At 33.5% G+C, this 22,207-nt stretch overlaps 1 protein-coding gene across 1 annotated transcript in view; it reads right to left on the reverse strand.

The window, feature by feature from the left end:
* fy (fuzzy planar cell polarity protein-like protein) overlaps positions 1 to 13,316 on the reverse strand; it is an 83,469-nt gene extending 70,153 nt beyond the window's left edge. Inside the window, exon 1 of the mRNA XM_090380002.1 lies at positions 13,060 to 13,316. Coding sequence (XP_090236128.1) covers positions 13,060 to 13,212 — 153 coding nt within the window. The 5' untranslated portion in view covers positions 13,213 to 13,316. The remainder of the gene's footprint in view (positions 1 to 13,059) is intronic.
* Between the last annotated feature and the right edge of the window lie 8,891 nt (positions 13,317 to 22,207).

Raw genomic sequence — 22,207 nt, forward strand, 5'->3', positions numbered from 1 at the left:
ATTAGCAACTAAGGCCATATTGCTCCGGGGATATGTGGTGGTCATTCTCTGACCTTTCCGCATCTTCCGTATTTGGTGGTCACGGGCTCGAACCCCGGTCTAATCAAGAAGCGTGTGCTACGCACTGCCCACCTGGCTACGGAGGCGCCCCCACTTTCAGAGAAGAACTAGGTTACACTCAGAGAAGTTAGGTAACAAGAAAAATTTGAGCAACAAACAGAACCACAGCAATACTCGTACATTAGATAACTGCCCCAGACATCTATTCTTCACATATTACGGCAGTCTTGGCAACAAATCAACATACAAGGTGTTTCAATTAAAACGCATAGGGATTTATCTCGCCTATTTTTAGGTTTAGGTTATTTTTTGTGGACCTATTTTGCCATATTTCGGCTGAAAATTTTAAATCTGGTGTTTAACTGATCTAAGTAAATGGTAATCCGTTTGAATTTTACGATTTATAAATTTACTTAATTAACTTTGCTTTTTCTTCAGTGGAGAAATTGTTCCCCGTCCTCGGTTTAATGATGTTTTTAGTTTATAAACATGATCAGTGTACTTCTGAAACATAAACCAATTTTATGTGACGGGGAAAAAAAACGAACACAATAGTTGCCCGTGATGGTCGATTTTGATAGGCGCTTTTACCCGTGTCGAACAGCTAGCTGTACAAGGGAATTGTGTCGCGTCTCCTCTTGCAAATAATGACAAAATAAATAATTTTAAGAAATAAATTGTGGAGGATCACTCGAAAGAACAAACTGCGTCCCTGTCAGTTGTTTTTCAAGGTTTGCATAAAGTTGATCACACAAAACGCTTCGAGTTTTTTAATTTTCTGTTAACCAAGATGGAAAAAAATCCCCCGTTACCTTACAATATCCTGTAGATTGACGAAGCCATCTTCACTCGAGATGGCTTTCCCAACAGGCACAGTTCCTGTTACTTGACTCCTATGCGTCAAAACTTATACTGCTGCAGAAATACTTGCCATCTAGTGAGAATTGTCTGTTGATCTGTGGTGAGGCATAAGGGGAGATGAAGCTGTCGGCCTAGTTTTTCTTCATGCCACGCTGATTGGGGTAAAATATTAAGAATTACTTCTCATTAATGTATTTTACTGATCAAAAAGTTCCTTAACAACCACAGTCCGATATCTTTGGTTCCAGTACGATGGCACCTACTGCACAAAACTGAGGAGTGCAACAGTAGGTACGACGCATATGCAAGTGTATAGGATATCGGGTTAATGCGTCTTTACCACCACGTTACCCTCCCCCGACTTTTTCTTTTGAGATCTTGTTAAAACAAAAGTGTACGAAACATCTACTGACAATTCAGACGATCTCAAAGGGAATATACGCAATGCATGCGCTGAAAACAGTTATTCTAAAGAATGTTCATTGTAATTTATTAGAGGTAATTGCTGTTTTGCTATACTGTATAATAAACTATTAGAATCACTTGTGGAAATAACAGCAGCAGCCATACAATGTCGTTGAATGTTATTGATAACTGGTCATTGATCACAAACGGCAAAAAAAAAAAAAAAAAAAAAATTCCGGTTTTATTTATCTTTCTTCTCTTTTCCTTTTTTTTTCCTGATAGTTATTTTTTTTTTTAAGTAATTCTTTTGAATGTTATTTCTTTTGCCATTATTTGCAAAAGGAGACGCGATACAACTGCCTTTGTACAACTAGCTGTTCGACAGAGATAAACGCATCTCGACCGATGTGTTCGTTCCTTTTTTTTCTTCAACTAAAATCGGTTTATGTTCGTTTGAAGTACACCGATGATTTTTTAAACTAAATCGCGGACGGAAAACAACATTTCCATTTAGAAAAAAGCTGTTTATTAAGCAAAATTTAAATTTAGAAATCATAAACAGTAATACTCAGTCCAATTTAAACTTCAAATCCAAAAATATGGCAAAAAGTCCAGACAACAAATAGTTTAAACCTAAAAATAAGTGATACAGATCAGCATTTTAAATTGAAACACCCTGTATAAGCAAAAACAACATGAAATTATTACCACATCTTTAGACAGAATGCTAAACTAAGTTTAATTTACAACTATTACGTGATTTCTTGTTTATATATTGAATTGGCTAAAATTTATTAAGGGACTCTAACAAATGTGTTCAAATTCTAGTTTGGGAAGAATTGGCAGAGCAGTTAATCAGTGTAATGTTTAAATTTCGTTCATATGAGCATTCTACTAACTGCAAATTTGAAATTAAAAAAAAATTATCTCTTTCTAGCACTTTGATTTGTAATCTAATTAAAGGCAACCCCCTAAACAGTTTATTAAGCTAAGTTAAGAAAAGTTTTAAATGCAGGCATAGAAAGGGAAATATAACAACTATATGTCTTTACCACTAGATAGTTTAACCAACTTTTTGGTAGGAAAATTGATTGAAGTATTTAATAGGGATCAAAGTTTTTATTTGCAATTAACAGTTCTTGTTGCGATTAGCGGAATGCAACTGTAATTGATTTTTTCTTCTTTTTTTTTTTTTTTTTTTAGTAACTGACAGTGTGGCGCGGACTACATTAAGCACATTAAATTAAATGGCACATGTGCATATTACTCGATCCACTAATGATATCTGAAATCCTGTTTATTACTTTGTTTGTCTAAACATGTAAGTAAAATTATTTTATTTTTGTTAAACAGTTCCATATAAGAAGATGACATTTTTGCAAAAATAATCAGATATTGTCAACATAAAAAATATGAATTTGATTAAATTCATTTTATTAAATAAAATTCATTATTCAATCAAAAGCAGTAAATTTTTGTTGTAATGCAGAAAAATACCATCTTGTGGATGACTGGAATCCTAACAGGTTATATACAATCATGGAAGTTCGATGAACTTCAAATATATTAACTGAAGCATTCACCGAAAATATTAAATAGTTTGGCTCAGATAATCTGCATTTTTTAAATCGATGTTAAAACTTCATAAATAAGTACTTCCAAGAAATATAAAATATGCAGGTACATTAACATAAAGTCGATCAAACTGAAAAATACTAGAGCTTAAAAGATGGAGACACTACGTCATTACTGTCTGACAGCCAAGCATCATCAAGACCTAGTCTCTATAGATTTAGTCTCCCTTTAAAAAATGCTTACGGGGCAAACAGTGACTTGTCAGCACACTGCAAAAAAATGACATCCAAATGAACACAAAGGATTTTTTAGCATCCTGTCTCTTAAACTACAGACTGCCTGTCACATTGTAGGAATGACAATGACTGTAATTATGTAGTAGACCAAAAGAAGAGAGTCAAAGGGTAAAGTTCTTTTAAAACTACTTATGCAAGTGTGTGAACATATGGAAGTAGTATAAGTAGTTTTTAATATATTCTAAATTAATGCAACTTTGGGAAAATACATTCCAAGAATTTTTTTTTTTTTTTAATGGAAATTATCTCTAAAGTTATTAGGATTATACTCTTGTAGGGTTACTAAATTTCATAAAAATTATAGTAAAATGAATAAAAAATTATAAAAACAAAAATACCATAATCTGTAATATCTGCATAGGGAAAATGCAGTCCAGTATTAGAAGTTACAGGTACATAAGCTTTGGTGGGTTTAATTGGAAGTTTTTATTCCATACAACACTTGGTTGCTCACTTAGACTCAATATTGAAGTCAGCATAAATTTGTTTTCACTTTTTTTAGGTGAAAATCTGCTATTTATTTGAAAATGAATTTAAAATAAATATAACATTTCTGAATTCAGTGAATTTTGCTAATTCAAAAATGTACACAATTTTCAAATTATTTCGATGCTTGGTATATAATGGTATATAATTCTGAAACCTTTATACTTTGCTGGGGATACATTATATTTTATAAATTATAAAGATCTTTTCACAAGTATTGCCAGTCAGAGAGCAAATATTCTTATGCAAGTAGTCAGTGACTGCAATTCCTCTCCCAGTCAAGAGATACAGGTGTGGGATGCAATCCATAATTGAATCTTAATGCCAAAAAACAGAATGTTGAATTTATTTAATTTATCAAAAATCCAATAAAAATCAAAGGATAAAATTGGGATTTTAATGATAATAAAATTGATAGAAAAACAAAAATATCGTATTATTATCTTGTTAGCTCATTGGCAGGCATACAAAAATTCTTCAGAATTTTTCTCTATTGAAAAACCAAGGAAGAGCTCTTTTTGAAAGTTACTGTTATATATGAATGAGCAAAGTGGTTTATCTATGCAAAAAATTATTTAGTCCAGATTTGCACAATATAAAAAGAGCATGCTTCAACTAAAAGATGTTCTTTTTTCTTCTTAATGTATCTCATGATATTTGTGACTCCTTGAGATGATAATGCAGCAGTAGGATTAGCTCATTTGGAGTCCTAAACAGTAATATTTTTTGGACTCATCTGATATAAAAATAAACAAATATATTCACTTCAAGAAAAGCTGATAGTCATTCTCATTTTTTTTTTATTTTACTTGCATAATGCATAGCAAGTGCTTTTGTTAACAAAAACATTTTGAGAAAATGTCTCAATGCCACTGTAGTCTTCAGTGGGTCGCAATCTAGATTTAATTCTGCCACTGTGATAATTAATGAATTACTGATGAATCACATTGATTTTAAGAACACAACTATAAAAGTATAACTTCCTTCTCTCAAAATGGTCAAATGGCATCTTATTATCTTATTAAATGATGACTGTCAGAAGTGAAACTAGGAGTAACTAATGGACAACTTCTGTGTATTACATAGAAGTATATTATTCTGTGAATTATGTGTATTACCCAAAAAATAATTATTTGTTCTACTAACTGAGAGTTACTCTAGTGTTAAGTGCATGTAATGCACTGCACCTCCTCATAAGACCATCTACCACAACCTGCTTGAAAAAATATCCAGAATAAGCCAAGAAATTAGGTTAGCCACAATATCTGAAAACACTGCAATATAAAAACACGTGCATTATCAAACTGAAATTCACTGTCTAAAGATATACAGTGCTCTTTGAATTTTTATTCAAACTTTTACTCTCCCAACTGCAAAAATTGTACAAGTGCACACAGAGACAGGGGCAGTTCATCCATATGGGCAGTTAAGGGTGCCAAATCTGGGGGAGGGAATCATGTTTAAAAAAATATATGAAAAAAAAATATACAAATAAAATAAAGATATAATTTTTCGATTCCCATGCACATATAGAAGGTATATGACAATTCACTTCTTTACATTTCTGGGAATTTATTAATATTTCATATCTTTTATTTACTTCAAAGATAAAAAAGAATTTTGCTAAGAAATAGCTCAACAGCTCAGAGAATGTTTCCCAGTTTAACAAAAACCTCAGCATAAACCTGTGGTTTGTGGGAGGGAGTGCTGATTCTATTGTTTGCTTAGGGGTCTCAAGTGCTGAGTGCTAGTCTTGGGTGGCCTTTGCTTACAAAGCTTGGCATTGCAAGTATATTAATTTTATTAGGAATCCCCCATTTTTTGCCTGGAATTTGTGTTCTGTGCCTGCTAGCATGGCATCTAACAGGAACCACTTTTTAAAATTTTTCTGTTTTTTTTTTTTTATTTGTAAGTGAAATCAAATCCTTCCATGTACCTTTGCCCACCAATATTCTTTAACTGGTTATAATACAGTCTTTCCTGTTTTCATTTTAATATACTATGAATTATGGGACATTAAATTTTGCTTGACATTTAACAGATTCCAGGTAAGAAAAAGTTTCTATATTTCTCCTAAGCAACTGCCATTTCCATGTAGCATCTATAAGACAATGGTGACAGGTTTTTAATCTTGCCAGAATGCATTGATTTCTCAAGCTAACAGGTTAAAAAATATGGAAGTTCACATTGCATCTGCCAGACAGCACGGTACATACATGAGCACCTTGGTTTCAATCTGGGGAATTGGCGACCTTGAAATTCTAAAAATACAATAAAAACTTTATTAATATTATTGGTTTCTCATTTATTTTCATTCCACATTTTTGAATTGAGTTTAGCAAATCACCATTTTTAATTCAGTAAAAAGCTGAAAAGTAATTTTTTATAATTAAAACAAAAGGGGGGGGGGGATCACACAGATGCCTTGCAAGTTTCCTTGCTAAAATTGAGGGTGCAAGTGATGGAAGACTAAACTTTCAATACAAACTCCGGGAGACATTATTATACAGCTAAAAGAGAGAAAATATAGCTACAAATTAAAGAACTTGGGATGAATGCAAAAGAAAAATGCATTAGAAAATGAAATATACTACATCAAACAAGTCAGGAGGTCAATAATGAAAAACAATACCTAGAGTGGAAGCCATCACTTAATGTTACAGGCAACAACATAAGATGCAAGGGCTTCATAAAGGGAGGGCACCAAAATATGTTCCTATGTACCTGTTAAAAAATAAAAAACACACAATCATTCACATCTAGATGTTCATTTATCTTTCTAGTTAACCACCTATTTTGAGAAATGATGATGAGAATAAAAAAAACTGGACTGGGCTGCTTGAGAGAAAAAAAAAAAAAACCTGAATTGGCTGGCTTTTCCATAAAACAAACTGAAGTTGCCCAGCAATGGGGAAGTTTAAATACACAACTACACAAATAGGGAAGCTACACAAATGAATAGCTAATCTAATTTCAAAGGGAATAAAGCAAAGTTGCATTTATTAATCACCTGAGGACTGCAAAGCTAAACTTTTGAAAATACATTATGCAAGTGTGTTAATCATAAGATCCGGAAGTACAAGTACAATATGATCCAGAAGGAAGAAGTCCTTCCTGGTGGTTTAAAGTGAACACTCAGGCAAGTAAAGCAACAAGTTTTTCAGTATAATACATTTATTCCAGGTTGGCTTGCACCTTAAGCGGGAAGAAAAATCTGGGTTAGTGGAGAGGTGGGCGTCTCTGCGGAGTGGTGAAACCCATGTTTAGTCTCTAGAGCAAAGTTTCCGGCATCCCCCTCCCCCCATACTTCTCCTTCAACCCATGCACGGTACTAAGTACTATAGGTTTTGATACCTTTCGTGTTTCATAAAAAAAAAAAAAAAAAGACTGGCCATGTGTACAAATAACAATAATGTGCAGTTTATTATAAATTTTGGTGAAAAAAAGTTAGCACTTTTTAGTGCTTATAGGCATCAATATCTTAACCCTCCCTCTTGCTAAAGGCAGAATTCTGATATTTCTCATAGACAGATCTCAGGGTACCTGATCACAAAGAAGATGGAATAGAATTGGCACAGAATACTGTGATTTAACTCACAGATTGAGGTACTAAAAAGGTTTAGGGCTGAAAGCCTCAGACTACGGGAAATTTCCTAGACGAACAAGTGAGTGCAAAGAATATTTTAGTTTGTAGTAAATCACTGAAGTAGGTGATATGGCATCAATGGTGGTATCTGCCAAGAATAAGTAACATTAGTCTTCTCTACAGGGGAAGCATTGCTTATTCAAGGTAGTGCAATAATAGACAACTCAAAGTGGAGACATTCATAATATGGTGGGTGATTGTTGGAACCAATTTCCATCTGTTGTTGTGGAAGTTGATAGTTAAATTCAAGGAAGAACTAGACAAACTATTGGAGGAAATGAATAGGTGAAATGTGAGGTGTCATTTTTTTTTTTTTTTTTTATGTTGTATAAGCTTGCTTTCTTGCCTCATTTGCCACTGCTAATATCAGATGTAACAAACACAATGCCATTTCACCAACTTTGGTCATTTATTATGAACTAAAATGATGCTTTGTACTAACTTGTTCATCTCATAGAGTGAGTTAAATTATTTATTAACTAACCTGATGAGCCTGGCTGGTTAAAGCTTTTTGACATATTAACTGCAATGGTCAGTACTTATAGCATTAGTAGATGAACTGTGTGTAAACCTGAAATAACCCACGGAGTTATTACATGGAATGGAGGAAACATTACTTCCTCTAAGATTAGCTAACTACAGCCCCTTTAAGTATTCACTCAATTAACAATAAGTTTTATAATCCAATACAATATCATATGGGGCACTGTTAATTATGGTGACCACTTTTCCCCCCATATGCAATACCTCTGTGGGGCACTCAGTTTAGCATATACCCCATCAATATGGAAGGGTTCAAGATAAAATCTTGTCAGTAATAAGAGGATTTTTTGTAGTCCCTATCGTACACTGAGTTAGCTGATCTCAGGCAGAGATATAATAGGTTTTTAAATAATTTTTAGATACTTCAGTTTTTAATCTAAAAAATACTTTCAGGGAAGAGGATTTAAAAATCTGCCTCAGGCACTGATATCACTGCCTACTGTATTGTTGCAACCTTGAATACAGACTAACTCAGCTGTTGAATCTCTGCAATATAATAGCATTAAATAGAAACAGAATTACTTTTTAAGAAATATAAACCCATAACTGACACCATGGGGTCTTCAAGACCCTATGTGATTAACTAACATAGTGTCTTCAACCCTATGTTAGTCAATCACATAGTCTTGAAGCCCACACATCTGGTCATTACACTCTCTGACTTTGCATTATGGAAGAGTCTGGCTGGCATACAAGTGTTGATGTGCATGTGTGCATTTTTTGATAAACATTTTTAAAAACTCACAAATAAGGGAGGAAGAAAAACATGCCTAAAGTGCTGCAATGTTTTATTTTGAGCCTATAACAGCTACAAGTTGATTTGTAATAGTACTACAAATAACGTTAGAGAGGCTAAGGCTGCATACGAGAAAGCACTGGCTAAGAGAGCAAAGAATGGGGACAAGGAATTTTTCATGTATGTGAATACAAGGAAAAAAAAAAAAAAGAAGTGAATCAGATCAGACCCTTGTGCACTGGGTGTGGGAAACTCTTAGACAACCTAGCTGATGAATTGAACAAGTACTGTGCATCTGTCTTTACTGAAGAAAGGCCCTCGATGCTGAGAACAGGGTGAGCGCAAGTGAGGCTGAGTCATATGACACTAATAATTTGTAAATTAGAGATGATTGTTTATTATAAAACCTTTTCAGAATAAAGGCAAGTGAGACTCTTGGAGCTGATGGCGTAATATATCCAGTAACTTTGAGGAGGCCACTAGGGAGTATATTGAACCGTTTAAGTTAATTATGAGGGCATCTTTGGATTCTGGAGAGATTCCTTTGGATTGGAGAAGTGCCAACGTATCACCAATTCTAAGAGTGAAGTTGATAATTACAGACCGTTAGTCTGACTTCAGTGGTATGAAAAATCTTAGAGATAATGATTATGAGTGTAATCCAGAGACATTTAGATAGATATGGCTTTCTGAAGTGGACACAACATGGCTTTTTTAAGGGAAAATCATGCTTAACTAACTTAGTAGGCTATTTTGACACAGTTACTCATGAGCTGGATGTAAGGAACAGAAAAACACTAGCATCTCCAATTATGGGTTAAAATGGTATTTTTATATAAATTAATTTTTTCTGTAAACAGGATTTATTTGTATAAACTCATAAATCCACCTTTTTTTAGTTATAAACAATTAATATTTTTTAAAACATTTAGGTACATTTATGCACAACTTATCTACAGTAACTTAAATATGCATACCACCAGTGAGACTCGAACAACCTGCGAACTTCCAATCAGTTTAAGCTTTTACAAAATTACACATTAAAGAAAATATGCTAAATAAATAGACTTGCATGCATATTTCAGAGCACAGGCAGAAAAAGACAATCTAATGAAAAGCACTGATCTCTCAAATTGTAAGGCTACCATCATAAATTACCTTATGCTGCACTACTAATAAGTAACGGGCACCTCCATAGCCAGGTGGGAAGGAGAAGCAGTGCGTAGCACACGCTTCTTGATTAGACCAAGGTTCGAGCCCGTCACCACCAAATACGGAGGATGCAGAAAGGTCAGGGAATGACCACCGCATATCCCGGAGCAATATGGCCTTAGTTGCTAATGCTCCTAAAAACCAAATAACAAACATAACAAAAAAAAACTAATAAGTAACACCTAAAAAGAGACAAATACTGTTACTCATTAATGTGGGGACACTCCAAGATGCCTATTTTGTTGCTTGTCAGTACCTCACCAATAGACTGACAATTCATTGATGGTTTATAAACTCAAAAAGGTAAGAGATGCCAAAAGGTGTGGAAAAGCAAAAGTTTCCAAAATGATAAATTGTTCTAAGCCTATCTGTAAAATTAATAACAGACAGGTCTCTTAAATACTAACTAGTAAGCTAGCAGTTATTTTGCACCTTGCCGTACAGTTATTTTTTTCTCTATGCAAACCCTAGAGCTGGTCTTGTGAGTGCCAACAAGTTAATTTTTTTTCACCAAAATAAAAGATTTTAAAGATTAACATATGCACCATTTATTAAAAACTTTTTATAAAATTATATTCAGTGTACTCAATTTTTCAATATATTTCTATTTGTATAGAAACAATTGTTTTATTAAAACATTTTCTCTAAAACATGTGGAATGAGAATTTTTAAAAAATAATTCTTTATTTTTTACACTCAAGAACATTTTTAAAATTATACAAAAACTTTTTTTAGCATTTTCATTTACACTTCACAAGCCCTATAGGCTAAGGCCAGATTACAACAAAATGAGCACTGCATTGTAAGCAATTTGTATACATCACATAAACAGTATTTCAGAATAAATGAGCATCATTAATACTATCATTGCCTTTTGTAAATGAATTAAATTAGGTGTATTTAAATTAATTTTACTGATAAGAATGTTTAAAAACGTAATTAATATCACAACATTTGGATAGTTAAACCTAAATAAAGTGAAAGAAAATAGCATATTAAAAAAGTTAATGTTTATCATCAAATTAACGAATTTTTGGGAAAAAAATCAGTTTAAAGCAAGCATATAATACCATTCGGGATCACTGGAAGAATGCTGATCAAAGTAGTGTGTATCAATAATTTAAAAAACAACTTTTAATATTCTTTTAAACTCAATAACATTCGAAAGCAAAACAAAATAACCTTTCAGTGTGATTAAATCAACTTCTGTTCTTTGAAAACACATTAGTATTGCAATAATATATGATAAAAAAGAAAAAAAAAAAAAAAAAGAAATCTGCAGTCTTCATAAAATTAACTACTTTGTGCAGTTAAGATATTCCATATAAAGCAAAGCATATTTTAATCTTGGCAAATATAACAATTTTGGAAAATGTGGCACCTGATCCTCCATTAAATAACCACAATAATGTTTTGTTTAAATTAAAAAATTCTTAAAATACAAGGAGCACAAAATTGACAAAAAAATTTAAAACACATTTTATGTATAGCAAAATGAAGTACTTAAAAATATATATATGTAAAGGTTTTTATATATATGCAAAGTTAAAATTTTGCACTTTATTTTGAATGTATATATCTTCACCTCTAAAATCCCATTAATATCCTTTTTCCCCAAATTTCATAGTAGCACATGCATCTTTCTTAACTAATTAAAAATATACATATATTACTTAGAGAGTAGCTCACTAAGTAATATATGTTTTCATCACTTGAAAGTTTATATCACTTGGTGATATAAACTTTCATAAACAAAATCTAGTTGCCAATCTATGTAGCATTCATCTAGTATGCGCAAAAATTTTCCAATGGAAATCAAATGTTTCCAGAATTTTACAAAAGCCATTCTAATTGCTGGAACTTGGTGACAGTTTTAAAAATGTGTTCAGTGAAACTAAAAATCCTACCATAAGGTGATTTGCATGAAAAACTATCATGAAAAAAAAGACAGATGAAAGTAAAAAAAGATCAACAATTATATTATAAAAATACCATGTGAAAAGTTGAATCTTTTGTTTCTGTTCAGTTGTGGAACAGAAATAAGACAATGATACAGTTTTTTAATGAAGACTAATCCTCATTCAACCTTCAAGTGAGTACTTCACACATTTTAAACTGGAGGATTTTAATCAGAAAATAAAAAACTAATTTCACAAATAAAAAAAAAAAAAATAGTTTTAAAATAAATATATTGGATAATGGTATTATTTATGTATGAAGACAGCAGGTACTTATTTGCATTCATGTCAAAAATTTGCACATATTTATTTTAGGTTTCCGAAAGGTATATGTTATTATGCATACTATTAAGTTATATTTATTTTTTCTGTGTGTAAAAGATTAATTAAGGATTAACTAATATTAAAGTAACTTTTTTTTTTCAAACCTCTAAGGACAAACGTTGTCAGACAAGAAACTGTAATTTTTAATTCTGTGAAACTGGGATATATATATATATATATATTAATTTTGTTTCTTTCTTCAGGTCTTGGATTAGCAACAAAAAGACCAAAACGTAGCCGGCAGGCAGTGAAAACATTAAAATTTCAAAATTACAATAAAGTTAATTACTAATGTATGATAAACTAAGTTAGATGTTACAATTACTTTATCAGCAAAAATCAAAATGAGTAAAAATATCCACTTTTATCCATTTACACTGTAAATGAATAACAGTGGATCCGAGGTGACTACAATCAAATCTAAACGCTAGATTAGAATGCTACTGTTATTTATATTGCTCTTCAGACACTATCAATCCCGGAATTACAATTTACCAATTACACAGGAGAGGAAAGTATATACCAACACCAAAATATAAAAATGCTGCTAGTCAAAAATTACAACACTTAATAATGCAGTAAATATGCATCTCGCATCAAATTTTGTGTATATTTTTGAAGCCATTTCTTGGAAAAGTTGTGTAACTCTACGGAGCAGCAAGATTAGTCCTAAGCTGTGGCATAAAACAATACTTAATTAAAAAGCCTGAACGTAAATAAAAGTTGTTGTTTTCTTCATAAAATGCTTTCTTCACTAATTATTAGGGAATATCTCAGCTGTTTTATGTCAAATAGTTTCGCAATTTATTGCTGACAATAAAACTGTTACCAAGTGATAAAAACAAAATGTTAGGACATTAATACCAACAAGAGAAATAAAATTATTTCACTTATCGAAAGTAAATACTAATTAAATAATCAACTGTAAATAATAAAATTTTCAAGGCTGAGACTTACTGCTTTCACATCTCCAATTTTACGAGTAAACAACGGCACACCTCCATCGGCTGTCAATGCCAAGAGGTGAGCCGCCATTTTACTTCCATGAATTGACGCATGCGTATTCGGTACTGTTGTCACAGGTAATCCGGAACGTGGACGCTTTCCCATGATCCCAGCTGACAGTGCTCCAATGCACAGTAACACTCAATGTAAGTGCGATATTCCTATACTGTTTGCATAAAATTAAGCATTACACTTAATGCATTTTTTGTAATAAGACATTTCCGCAACATTGGAAGTGTTCTTAATTGACTTTAAGGAGGAAGATTTTCGTTCTATTCACAATCACAGTATAGAGATAGTCAAATGATGGAGAAAACAGTCTCATAAATCCATGTGATTTTCTCATAAGTGAAGTGCAGTACTCATCTTATCTTGGCAAAAAATCAAATACACACATGATGAATCAGGAAAACTTTTCAACACATTATTGCTGATTTTACCACATGACATGCGCAGAAAATTGTCATTAATGATCCCTTTTTGGGTTCTGAGTTTTCGATGGACAATTATTAACTAAAACAGTCCAAAAAAAAAAAAAAATGCGATGCGACTATATTACCGGTGAATATTAAAAATCACAAGAAAGAAAAAATCTAAAAGATGAAAAAAACTATGATACTGTCTAGTTAAAAACTAACTCATCCTATTACGTACAGAGCGCAACCTTTTCTAGCTCTCTCTACCGCACTTCTGACAACACGAACGCAACTGCCACCGTTTACAAACAGTCCTGGATCATCCTGATTCTTTGCCACGGTGAGGCGGTACTTCATTCCATGACGTCATGAAATGGGAGGACTAGTCATACGATTATTGGTGAACTTTTGAAAGTGTAAGGAGCAGATCAACAATTCTACAACTACACCACCTGCATTAGATAAAATTACAATTCTGTGATATCTGTGAAGCAAATTGTAATGAAAAATTATTCAGTAAATCTAACTCATATATTCTTGATTAATACAACTATTCTAATAAAACTTATCGTACAAAAGTAATACGGAAAACTTCAATAACAAATGCGTTTTTCTGGACTTTGCATAGTATTAGTGGAAATATTGTTTTAAATTTTACATTTTCTGTTTATACTCCGGCACGACAACCAAGTCAGTAGAGTTTACAATTAATCGTCAATACAAATATTTATCGTATTTAGTAGTCACGGACTTGAACCCCGGTCCACTCAAGGAACGCGTGCTATGGCCACTGGGCTACGTCAGGCTCTCCCATCGGAAAACTACGGATTCTTGCCAGTCGTCTTCTATTGCTCAGAAATTAATACATGTACGTAGTCCTGTATAGAATTTCCAAATGTTTATAAATCATGGATAGTCCGTAAAAACAGTAAGACAATTCGAGGGATTTTTGTGGAAGTTGATAGCTTTAATAAATTTAAAGAACTAGGCAAACCGTTGGAGGGAATGGATAGGTGAATTTTTTTGGCTGATGCTGCATAAGCTTTTCCTTGCATCATATTCCACTAATAATGCTAATGCTATAAAGAAAGGATCCGATCCTTTCAAAAATGAAAATATATAATCTTTAAACCTTCGAATTTTCTTAATGTTTTTACGGACTTTTATAGTTAATCATAAAACTCTGTAAAAACATTAAGACAATTCGAAGGTTTAAAGATTATATATTTTCATTTTTGAAAGGATCGGATCCTTTCTTTATAGCATTAGCATTATTAGTGTAACATGATGCAAGGAAAAAAAAAAAAAAACAATTTCACCTATCCATTCCCTCCAACAGTTTGTCTAGTTCTTTAAATTTATTAAAGCTATCAACTTCCACAAAAACACATGAAAGTTTGTTCCAGTGATCGACCACTCGCTGGCTAACGGCAAACTTCCATGCATTTATTTTGCAACCGTCCTTCCTCAATTTGAATTTATGCCCCCTCACGTGCGTAGTCTGAGGAAGAGGACGAATCCCATCAGCAGTGAGCTTGCTCCATCTATTCAAAGCCTTAAACACCTCAATCAGATCACCTCGCAAGTGCCTAGTCTCCAGACGCTGCAATTTACAGAACTGCAAATTGCACAAAGAGCATCCCTTTGTTCCCCTCACCAATCTCATTGCCCTTCTCTGTATTCGTTCTAGAAGCTACATCCTTCTAAAATGAAGCCTCCAGACCATGTATGCAGTATTCAAGGTGTGGCCTGGCCATTGCCTTATACAATGGGATAGTCACCTCCTTATCCCTGCTAGCAAAATTCCTGTATATCATTGACAAAACCCCACGAGCTGTCCTGGCAACCTGTCTGCACTGCTCGGAGAACTTTATATCTGACTGCGCAATTATCCCCAGGTCTTTTCATTTTCCACATTTTCATTTTAACGAAATAAAAGGATCAAAACCATGAAGATTAATCGTGGGGTGAGCAATGTGCTGGATTTAGTTTCCATTTCCGCTTACAGGTTTCTTCCAGTGGTACTACAGGTCTATTTCAGGCGTGTACTTCCATTACTTTAGCATTAGCATTAGTAGTAGTCATATGATGCAAGAAAACAAGCTTATACAGCATCAGCCAAAAAAAAAAAAAAAAAAAAACACTTCCCATTCACTTCTCCATCCGCTCCAAACGTTTGTCTAGTTCTTCCTTGAATTTATTTAAGCTGTCAACTTCCACAACGACAGATGGAAGTTTGTTCCAGCAATCAACCACTGGCTGGCTAAACGCAAATTTCTGCACATCTATTCTGCAACTCTCTTTCCTCAATTTGAATTTACATCCCCTCAAATGCATAAGCTGAGCAAGAGGAAGAAACCCATCAGCATTCAGCTTGTTGAAACCATTTAAAGGCTTAAATCGTCCATTTTGTCGTTTTTAGCCCCTTTTAATATTACATAAAAATATGCCTGTAAAAAATATCCAGCTGTTCGTACATTTTTTTTCACTGTCCATGAAAATTATTTTCGGTTGTTCAGAATCTTGGTCTTATATAATTAGCAGTCTCTTCATGATACTGTATATCATGAAGAGGTATCATACTACTGTCATGGAGAGTACAGTTGTTATGATCACTCTCCTCCCCACATCTCGTAGAAAAGAAAAGATCCCCATTCGAATCCCGTTAATGACGGTAGGAATTTTAAAAAAAGAGGGGGGAAGGACAAAAGTCCAAATTTCGAGATATGGCGGGCATAAAAATAATATCAATTATAAAAATAACAGTAATAAAGATTTTATAATTTTAAATGATTTTGAGTTTCAAGGGTTTAAAGTACATACTATGAATAACTTAATAATAAAACATTATAATAATGAATAAACAAATATATTTCGGTGCATGTCCTGTACGTCGCAGTGCTAGAGAAGCTACTGATAATTATTATAAGCAACTATCAATTTGTTATAGTTGTTTAGCAATCTTAATCTTCCCAGCTGCTACATTACAATTTTCTGTACCTGATTTTTTGAATAATCATGATGGGCCTACTTTCTCTCTTCCACCAAATCCAACCAGAACCAACCTGAGATATCGAACTGGAATTAACAGAAATCGTAAAAGGTGTCCTCTATTTGTATCTTTATATTATTTCAAGGAAGGGAGGCGGGGATAGAATGTGTCATTAGCAGGGTTCCTAAATATTTCGGGTTGGCAAACTGGGTGTTGATAGCATCCAAGTTGAGCTGAAACACACTGAAACGCCGTTCCGGTTGACAAGTTTTCTTTTTCTTTTTTGTTTAATCAAGCTTAAAGCATTCCGGTTGTTAAACTTCCAAAAAAAAAAAACGTTTTCCAGAACGTTAAGATGGTCACTGACGATTACAAGTTCGAGCACGTTTGTAATTTTAATCATGGCTTCCGCATATCACAACCAATGAAAACTGGCACATAAACTTTCGACATAAAATATATTTAATTTTATTTTTGTTGACAGATATTAGTGCAAAAGGGAGATGCGCTAGATACGACGCACCCAGGTCCCCAAAGTTTCTTAAATGGCATGACATAGCTACAATAGAAGAAAAGGGGGAGGGGCCCAAAATCAGCCATGTAGCCCTGGTCCCCGGTACCGCTGCACGGTCCTGGGTGGAATTACAGATGTCAATATATCTTGTCAAGCTGCACCGCTTGGCAAAAAACATACACTGTATCCAACCCTAAACTCACATGAATGACTTCTGTTTTTCCTTATTTATCCCTTCTACTTCTGTTCTTTGGAACAACCTTCTTTCAAAATCTATAGAAATTTAAGTCTAATGTCAAAAAGTATCTTTTGTCTTCTCAGCTTTCAACTCATGCACGGTACTAAGCACTATAGGTTCTAAAACCTTTCGTGTTTGGGATTCTCAATTCTGGCAATTCGTAATTTCATTACTTTAAAAAAATTAATAAAAAGAAAACTGCTGTTTAAAAGATAATAAATTTACACAAAATGAGTTATTTTATTTTAAATTGCAAATCACTAAAACTTCTAAAGATTTTTGAGAGTATTTTTATTATATAATGAGAATACCAGCTTGCATTAAAATAAGAGATTAATTGTCTATACTTCAATTGCAAATAAATGATAAAATCGAAAGTAACATTATAATGGTTGGCTGGTTTTACTCTAAAAGACATTTTAATGATAACCAGCACAACTGTAGATCAGAGTTTCCAACCAGTTGTTCGAGCGTCCCACCGTGCTTTGGACAACCTAACTGTAACCAGTACTTTTTTGCAATGCGTGAAATCCAACTTATGAGTGTTAGTTTTAATTTGCTTTCTAATGAGAAAGGAGTTTTCAAAATGTATAAATCTTGTCCACTACTATACTGAGTTTATCTAGAGTGAAAAACCTGGGCTCCCCTCCGTAAATGAGCTTCTTCGACTTTGGAAATAAATAGCCCTCTTAAAGCTCTGTCTCCGTAAAAATCCTATCTTATTACCATGCTTTAACACAATAGACTCTCTCTCTCTCTCTCTCTCTCTCTCTCTCTCTCTCTCTCTCTCTCTCTCTCTCAGGAAGATTTCTTCCGACTCTGATTTACATCCTTCGTGTAAGATTCCCATTACAGAATGAAAATCCTCCATAGGTTGGCCAGATTGGTTGACTGGATCTCCTAAAGGATTCAGATTCTAAAATGTCGACAACAAGACGAGTTGGATGCCAATGTTGAAACAATGTTTCCTGTCCGTGAATTTATAATTTTTTATTTAAAATATTTGTTGGTATATTCAACAAAAAATGTGCTGAACATTTCGTGTAAAGTACGATTACCTTTCAAGAACACTGTACAGCAGTCTGCATGTATTATAATTTATCTTTTCATTATACCAGTTTTTCTGCATGTTACATTGTCTTTGAGATACCTTTTTGTTCTATTCTCATAATCTCTCATTTAAGCCCCTGACATCTCGCTATGACAGGTATTATGTATTAAGTTATTGTACTTCCCTTTAGTTCATAATGAAGATCGTTCATTCAAATCAAAATCTGGGGGTCTGAGATCTTCAATATAGGCAGGGTGGAGTAAATTTCCCAATTGTATTCTTGCAACAGCTCACTCACTATACTGGCCTTGTGACAGGACACATTATCATACGAAATTAATGGACCTCGCTTTAATTAGTCTGGTTGCTCTTTGTCAGTGTCGGTCTCAAAAATATTCTTGGAAATTAAACATAATAATCTCTGTCGACTGACTATTCTTTAGGATCCCACAAAGAATACCTGAAGATGTATAAGCAGTACTGATCATTTGTTTAATATTTGTTGGTATTTATTTATTTTTTCGTTCTTGGGTCTGGCGAAAAATGAAAATTTATGCACTTCAACTTGCGTAGGGTTAAATCTGTCTAATTTCTTAAAGGAATAGAGATAATTCTCAGACGTTCATGGTACTTCCTATACTACTACTTCTTCGGTGACTGAATTGCTATCCTAATAATTACACCTATTGCTATCCTTCACACACCTAGTCAGGATAGTCCAACCGTGATTGGTCAGAGGCCGAAACATAAAATGCTGAAGGCTGCATGGATTCTAGCGGGCACTAGGCTGCAAGAACAGTTCCTTGGCACTAAATAACTTTATTATTCGAACAGAATTTAATTTTTGCTCTCAAAAATTAAATTCTATATTTACAGTTTATTTATTTTTTACATTTAATAATTAAATAACAAAAATTCAACAATTATTATATAACACTGGTAGCGTTCTAATCATATGGTTACAATAATATTGCTAAATGCACAAGAAGATATATAAAAACATTACAAGAAAACACTGAAGAAAAATCGAATATTGCTAAAAACGGATATTTTCAAAGATCAATACGACTCTGTATTTGTGACACGCTAGTGTTTTTAAACTCGAAAAACGTATAACACTTTAGGGTTGCTTACATGACCACGGACTGGACAATGTGAAAGAATGGGCAGCAAGCGAGCCGCTTGGACACCTCCTAAGTGATTCAGGTAACCACAGAATGCTTGAGAATTATCTGTAGATTATTCCTTTAACAAATTAAAGATAGGTTATATTCTACATAAGTTGAAGTACTTAAAATTTTCGCTTTTCTCTGTTTTTATTTACCTGATCATCATGTTCACTAAAAGAACAATTTCTTGAGTCAGGGTTTGAAATATGGCATCATTCAGCTGATTGTCGTTTCAATTCATATTCAAAACATCCAACCATACTTCGTCAATCGCAATGGTTCGTTGTAAAATGGAAACATCCCTTTCCCATTAAATTTTCACCAAAGTGAAATCGTGGAATATCTAACGAGATCCAATTTTGTTCTTTCACAAATATCCTGTAAAAATGATATAAACACTTACAATTTCATCATCATTACAAATCAGCCTCAAAATTCTGGCGATAGTTTAATTTCGTTTTCAATAATTCCGTCAGTATTTTGAGGTCTTCCACATCGAAATTTACGTTCAATATTGGATTCACTCGAGAGAAAACAGTGTCTCTAATGAAAGATCACATACACAAATTTCTTGCAAAGACTCGTAGATTTTTGACATACTGCTTCGATTTTCGAAAATTTTCTTTACTCCTCCTTTTATCAGCTATAATTCGTGACCATTATTTGTTTACCATTGCATATTCCTTAATTTTAAACAAACAAAATGCTATATATATAAAAAAAAAAAAAAAAACATCATTCAGTTAACGGTACTTCCATATCTTACATAATCAGGACTATGCAGAACTTACTGATCTGCCTAGAAAGAAGACAATTATTATATTCAATATCCACAGTATAAACGTATTTACATTGGACACACATTTATGCATGTGTGTCCACAGGCCGATTTTCATGTTGTGCAGGATGAAAACCGGAATAACTCACGGGAGAGTGGGTTCTATTCTCTGTCTATCCTTGCGTGTAGCACAGTGGTTATAAATTATAATCACCGCCTTCCCACACCGGGAAAAAGCCTCAGTTCGAATCCCGTTAATGATGCAAGGAATTTTCATGGGCTCTTATTTTCATAAACGTGAGAGAACATTCAGTTCTCAGTCTCAGGTGAGAACTGAATGGTGTTTTGGACCTGAAAACTCGGGTTTTTTGACCAGCAAACCGACCTAAAAATTCACGCAATTACATATACAATACAATACACTGACGCCTCATAGCCTTAACTACTTGGCGTTTAACACACTACCATCATTTCACCCACCTGACTAAATAGTTACAACCTCTTTTGAAGAGCCATCAAGAAATTCTTTAGTTTCGGGTGGGATTTAAACTCAAACCTCTCCAAATGAATGACAACCGGCGAACCCACTGTATTGTCATATACTAGGACTGTAAGAAGAGCTTGTCATGTTGAATTTCATTATAATCATACCATGAAACCACAAATTTAAATTAAAATTAACTTAAATTATCTCGAGTTTTAATTAAAAGTTTGTTAGGATGTAACACAAAAGCTGCATAAAATACGAAAATTTTTCCTACATAAAAACATAAGTCGTCGACACCATTGAGTCTCTCACCTCTGTCCATTATGGGATCTAATGTCTGTGGCCACCAATTCGGAAAGAACTTGTCAGAAACCAGGTCGTTCTTATTTCCTTCTTTCGGTGATTCATGAGGGTTGCAATTAACAGAAAGTCCTGAGGGAAGAGCTGTTTATAACTTTATGAGAATTCGTGGAACAAGTCTTAAACTTTAGGCTTCGTTAGTACACAGTAGTAGTAGGTCTAGTTTACTTTATTCTTCAATTCGCCACACTCGCTTTTTTTTCATATTGGCACTGCAGGGTATCCTTGAAAGTTGACATGCAAGGTTTAAAAAAAAATAAATAAATAAAGGCCCGATCAAGGGTAATACATCAGCATTAGTTCTAGATGAACGAGAACATACTAATGAAACTTCCTAATTAAAACAACAAGAAAAAAATTACTACTAAGAAGTTGAAGACCTGTGCTGTTTGAAAATTTCAGGAGTGCTGTAAATGTGTATCGGATTAGCCTGAATATCTTATTCATATTTTGGTGGAAGCTCGAATGATTTATCAACTGAAGGGGAACAGTTTCATCCGGAACTAAGTTATTTTTCCATAAAAAGGGCTGAACGCGGGAGATATTATGGATATTATTCATGCTAGGTATTTCGGTTATGCACTGCCAGTCCTTCCTGGTACTGGAATGTGGCAGCTAATGCCTTTCCCCGACTTCTCTCCAATATTTATTAGGAAATAAACAGTAAATTGTTGTTATTTTTAATATACAATAGGTTTTTTGTCCTAATATTGGAAAAGTGAGTTATAGCCTTCCACTTTTGTGTTTTTAATATTTTTATATTTTGTTGTTTTTATTTATGAAAATTAATAAATTTACTATTATCTCCCTCCTCCGGGATGAAAAGTCTTGATTCAACATTGTTTATACTATTAGGTTGAAAGTTCAATTAGGAATTGGATGGCCAGATTGAAGGTTGCGTTTTTTTTTGTTTTTTTTTTGGAACATACAATAGTTTGTTTCCCTGCATCAGCTAAATCCTTTGTAATAATGCCACTAATATAGGGCGTATCTACTACGTAGAATCTGCTCAATAAATGTCTGTAAATGTAGAGAACTGGCATTGAATACACTCCGGACTACGTGAAATAGGTTAAACGCATAACAAATGTTGAA

The sequence above is a fragment of the Mastigoproctus giganteus genome, chromosome 8, assembly GCF_048544385.1.
Source record: "Mastigoproctus giganteus isolate SK-2022 chromosome 8, ASM4854438v1, whole genome shotgun sequence".
NCBI lineage: Eukaryota > Metazoa > Arthropoda > Arachnida > Uropygi > Thelyphonidae > Mastigoproctus > Mastigoproctus giganteus.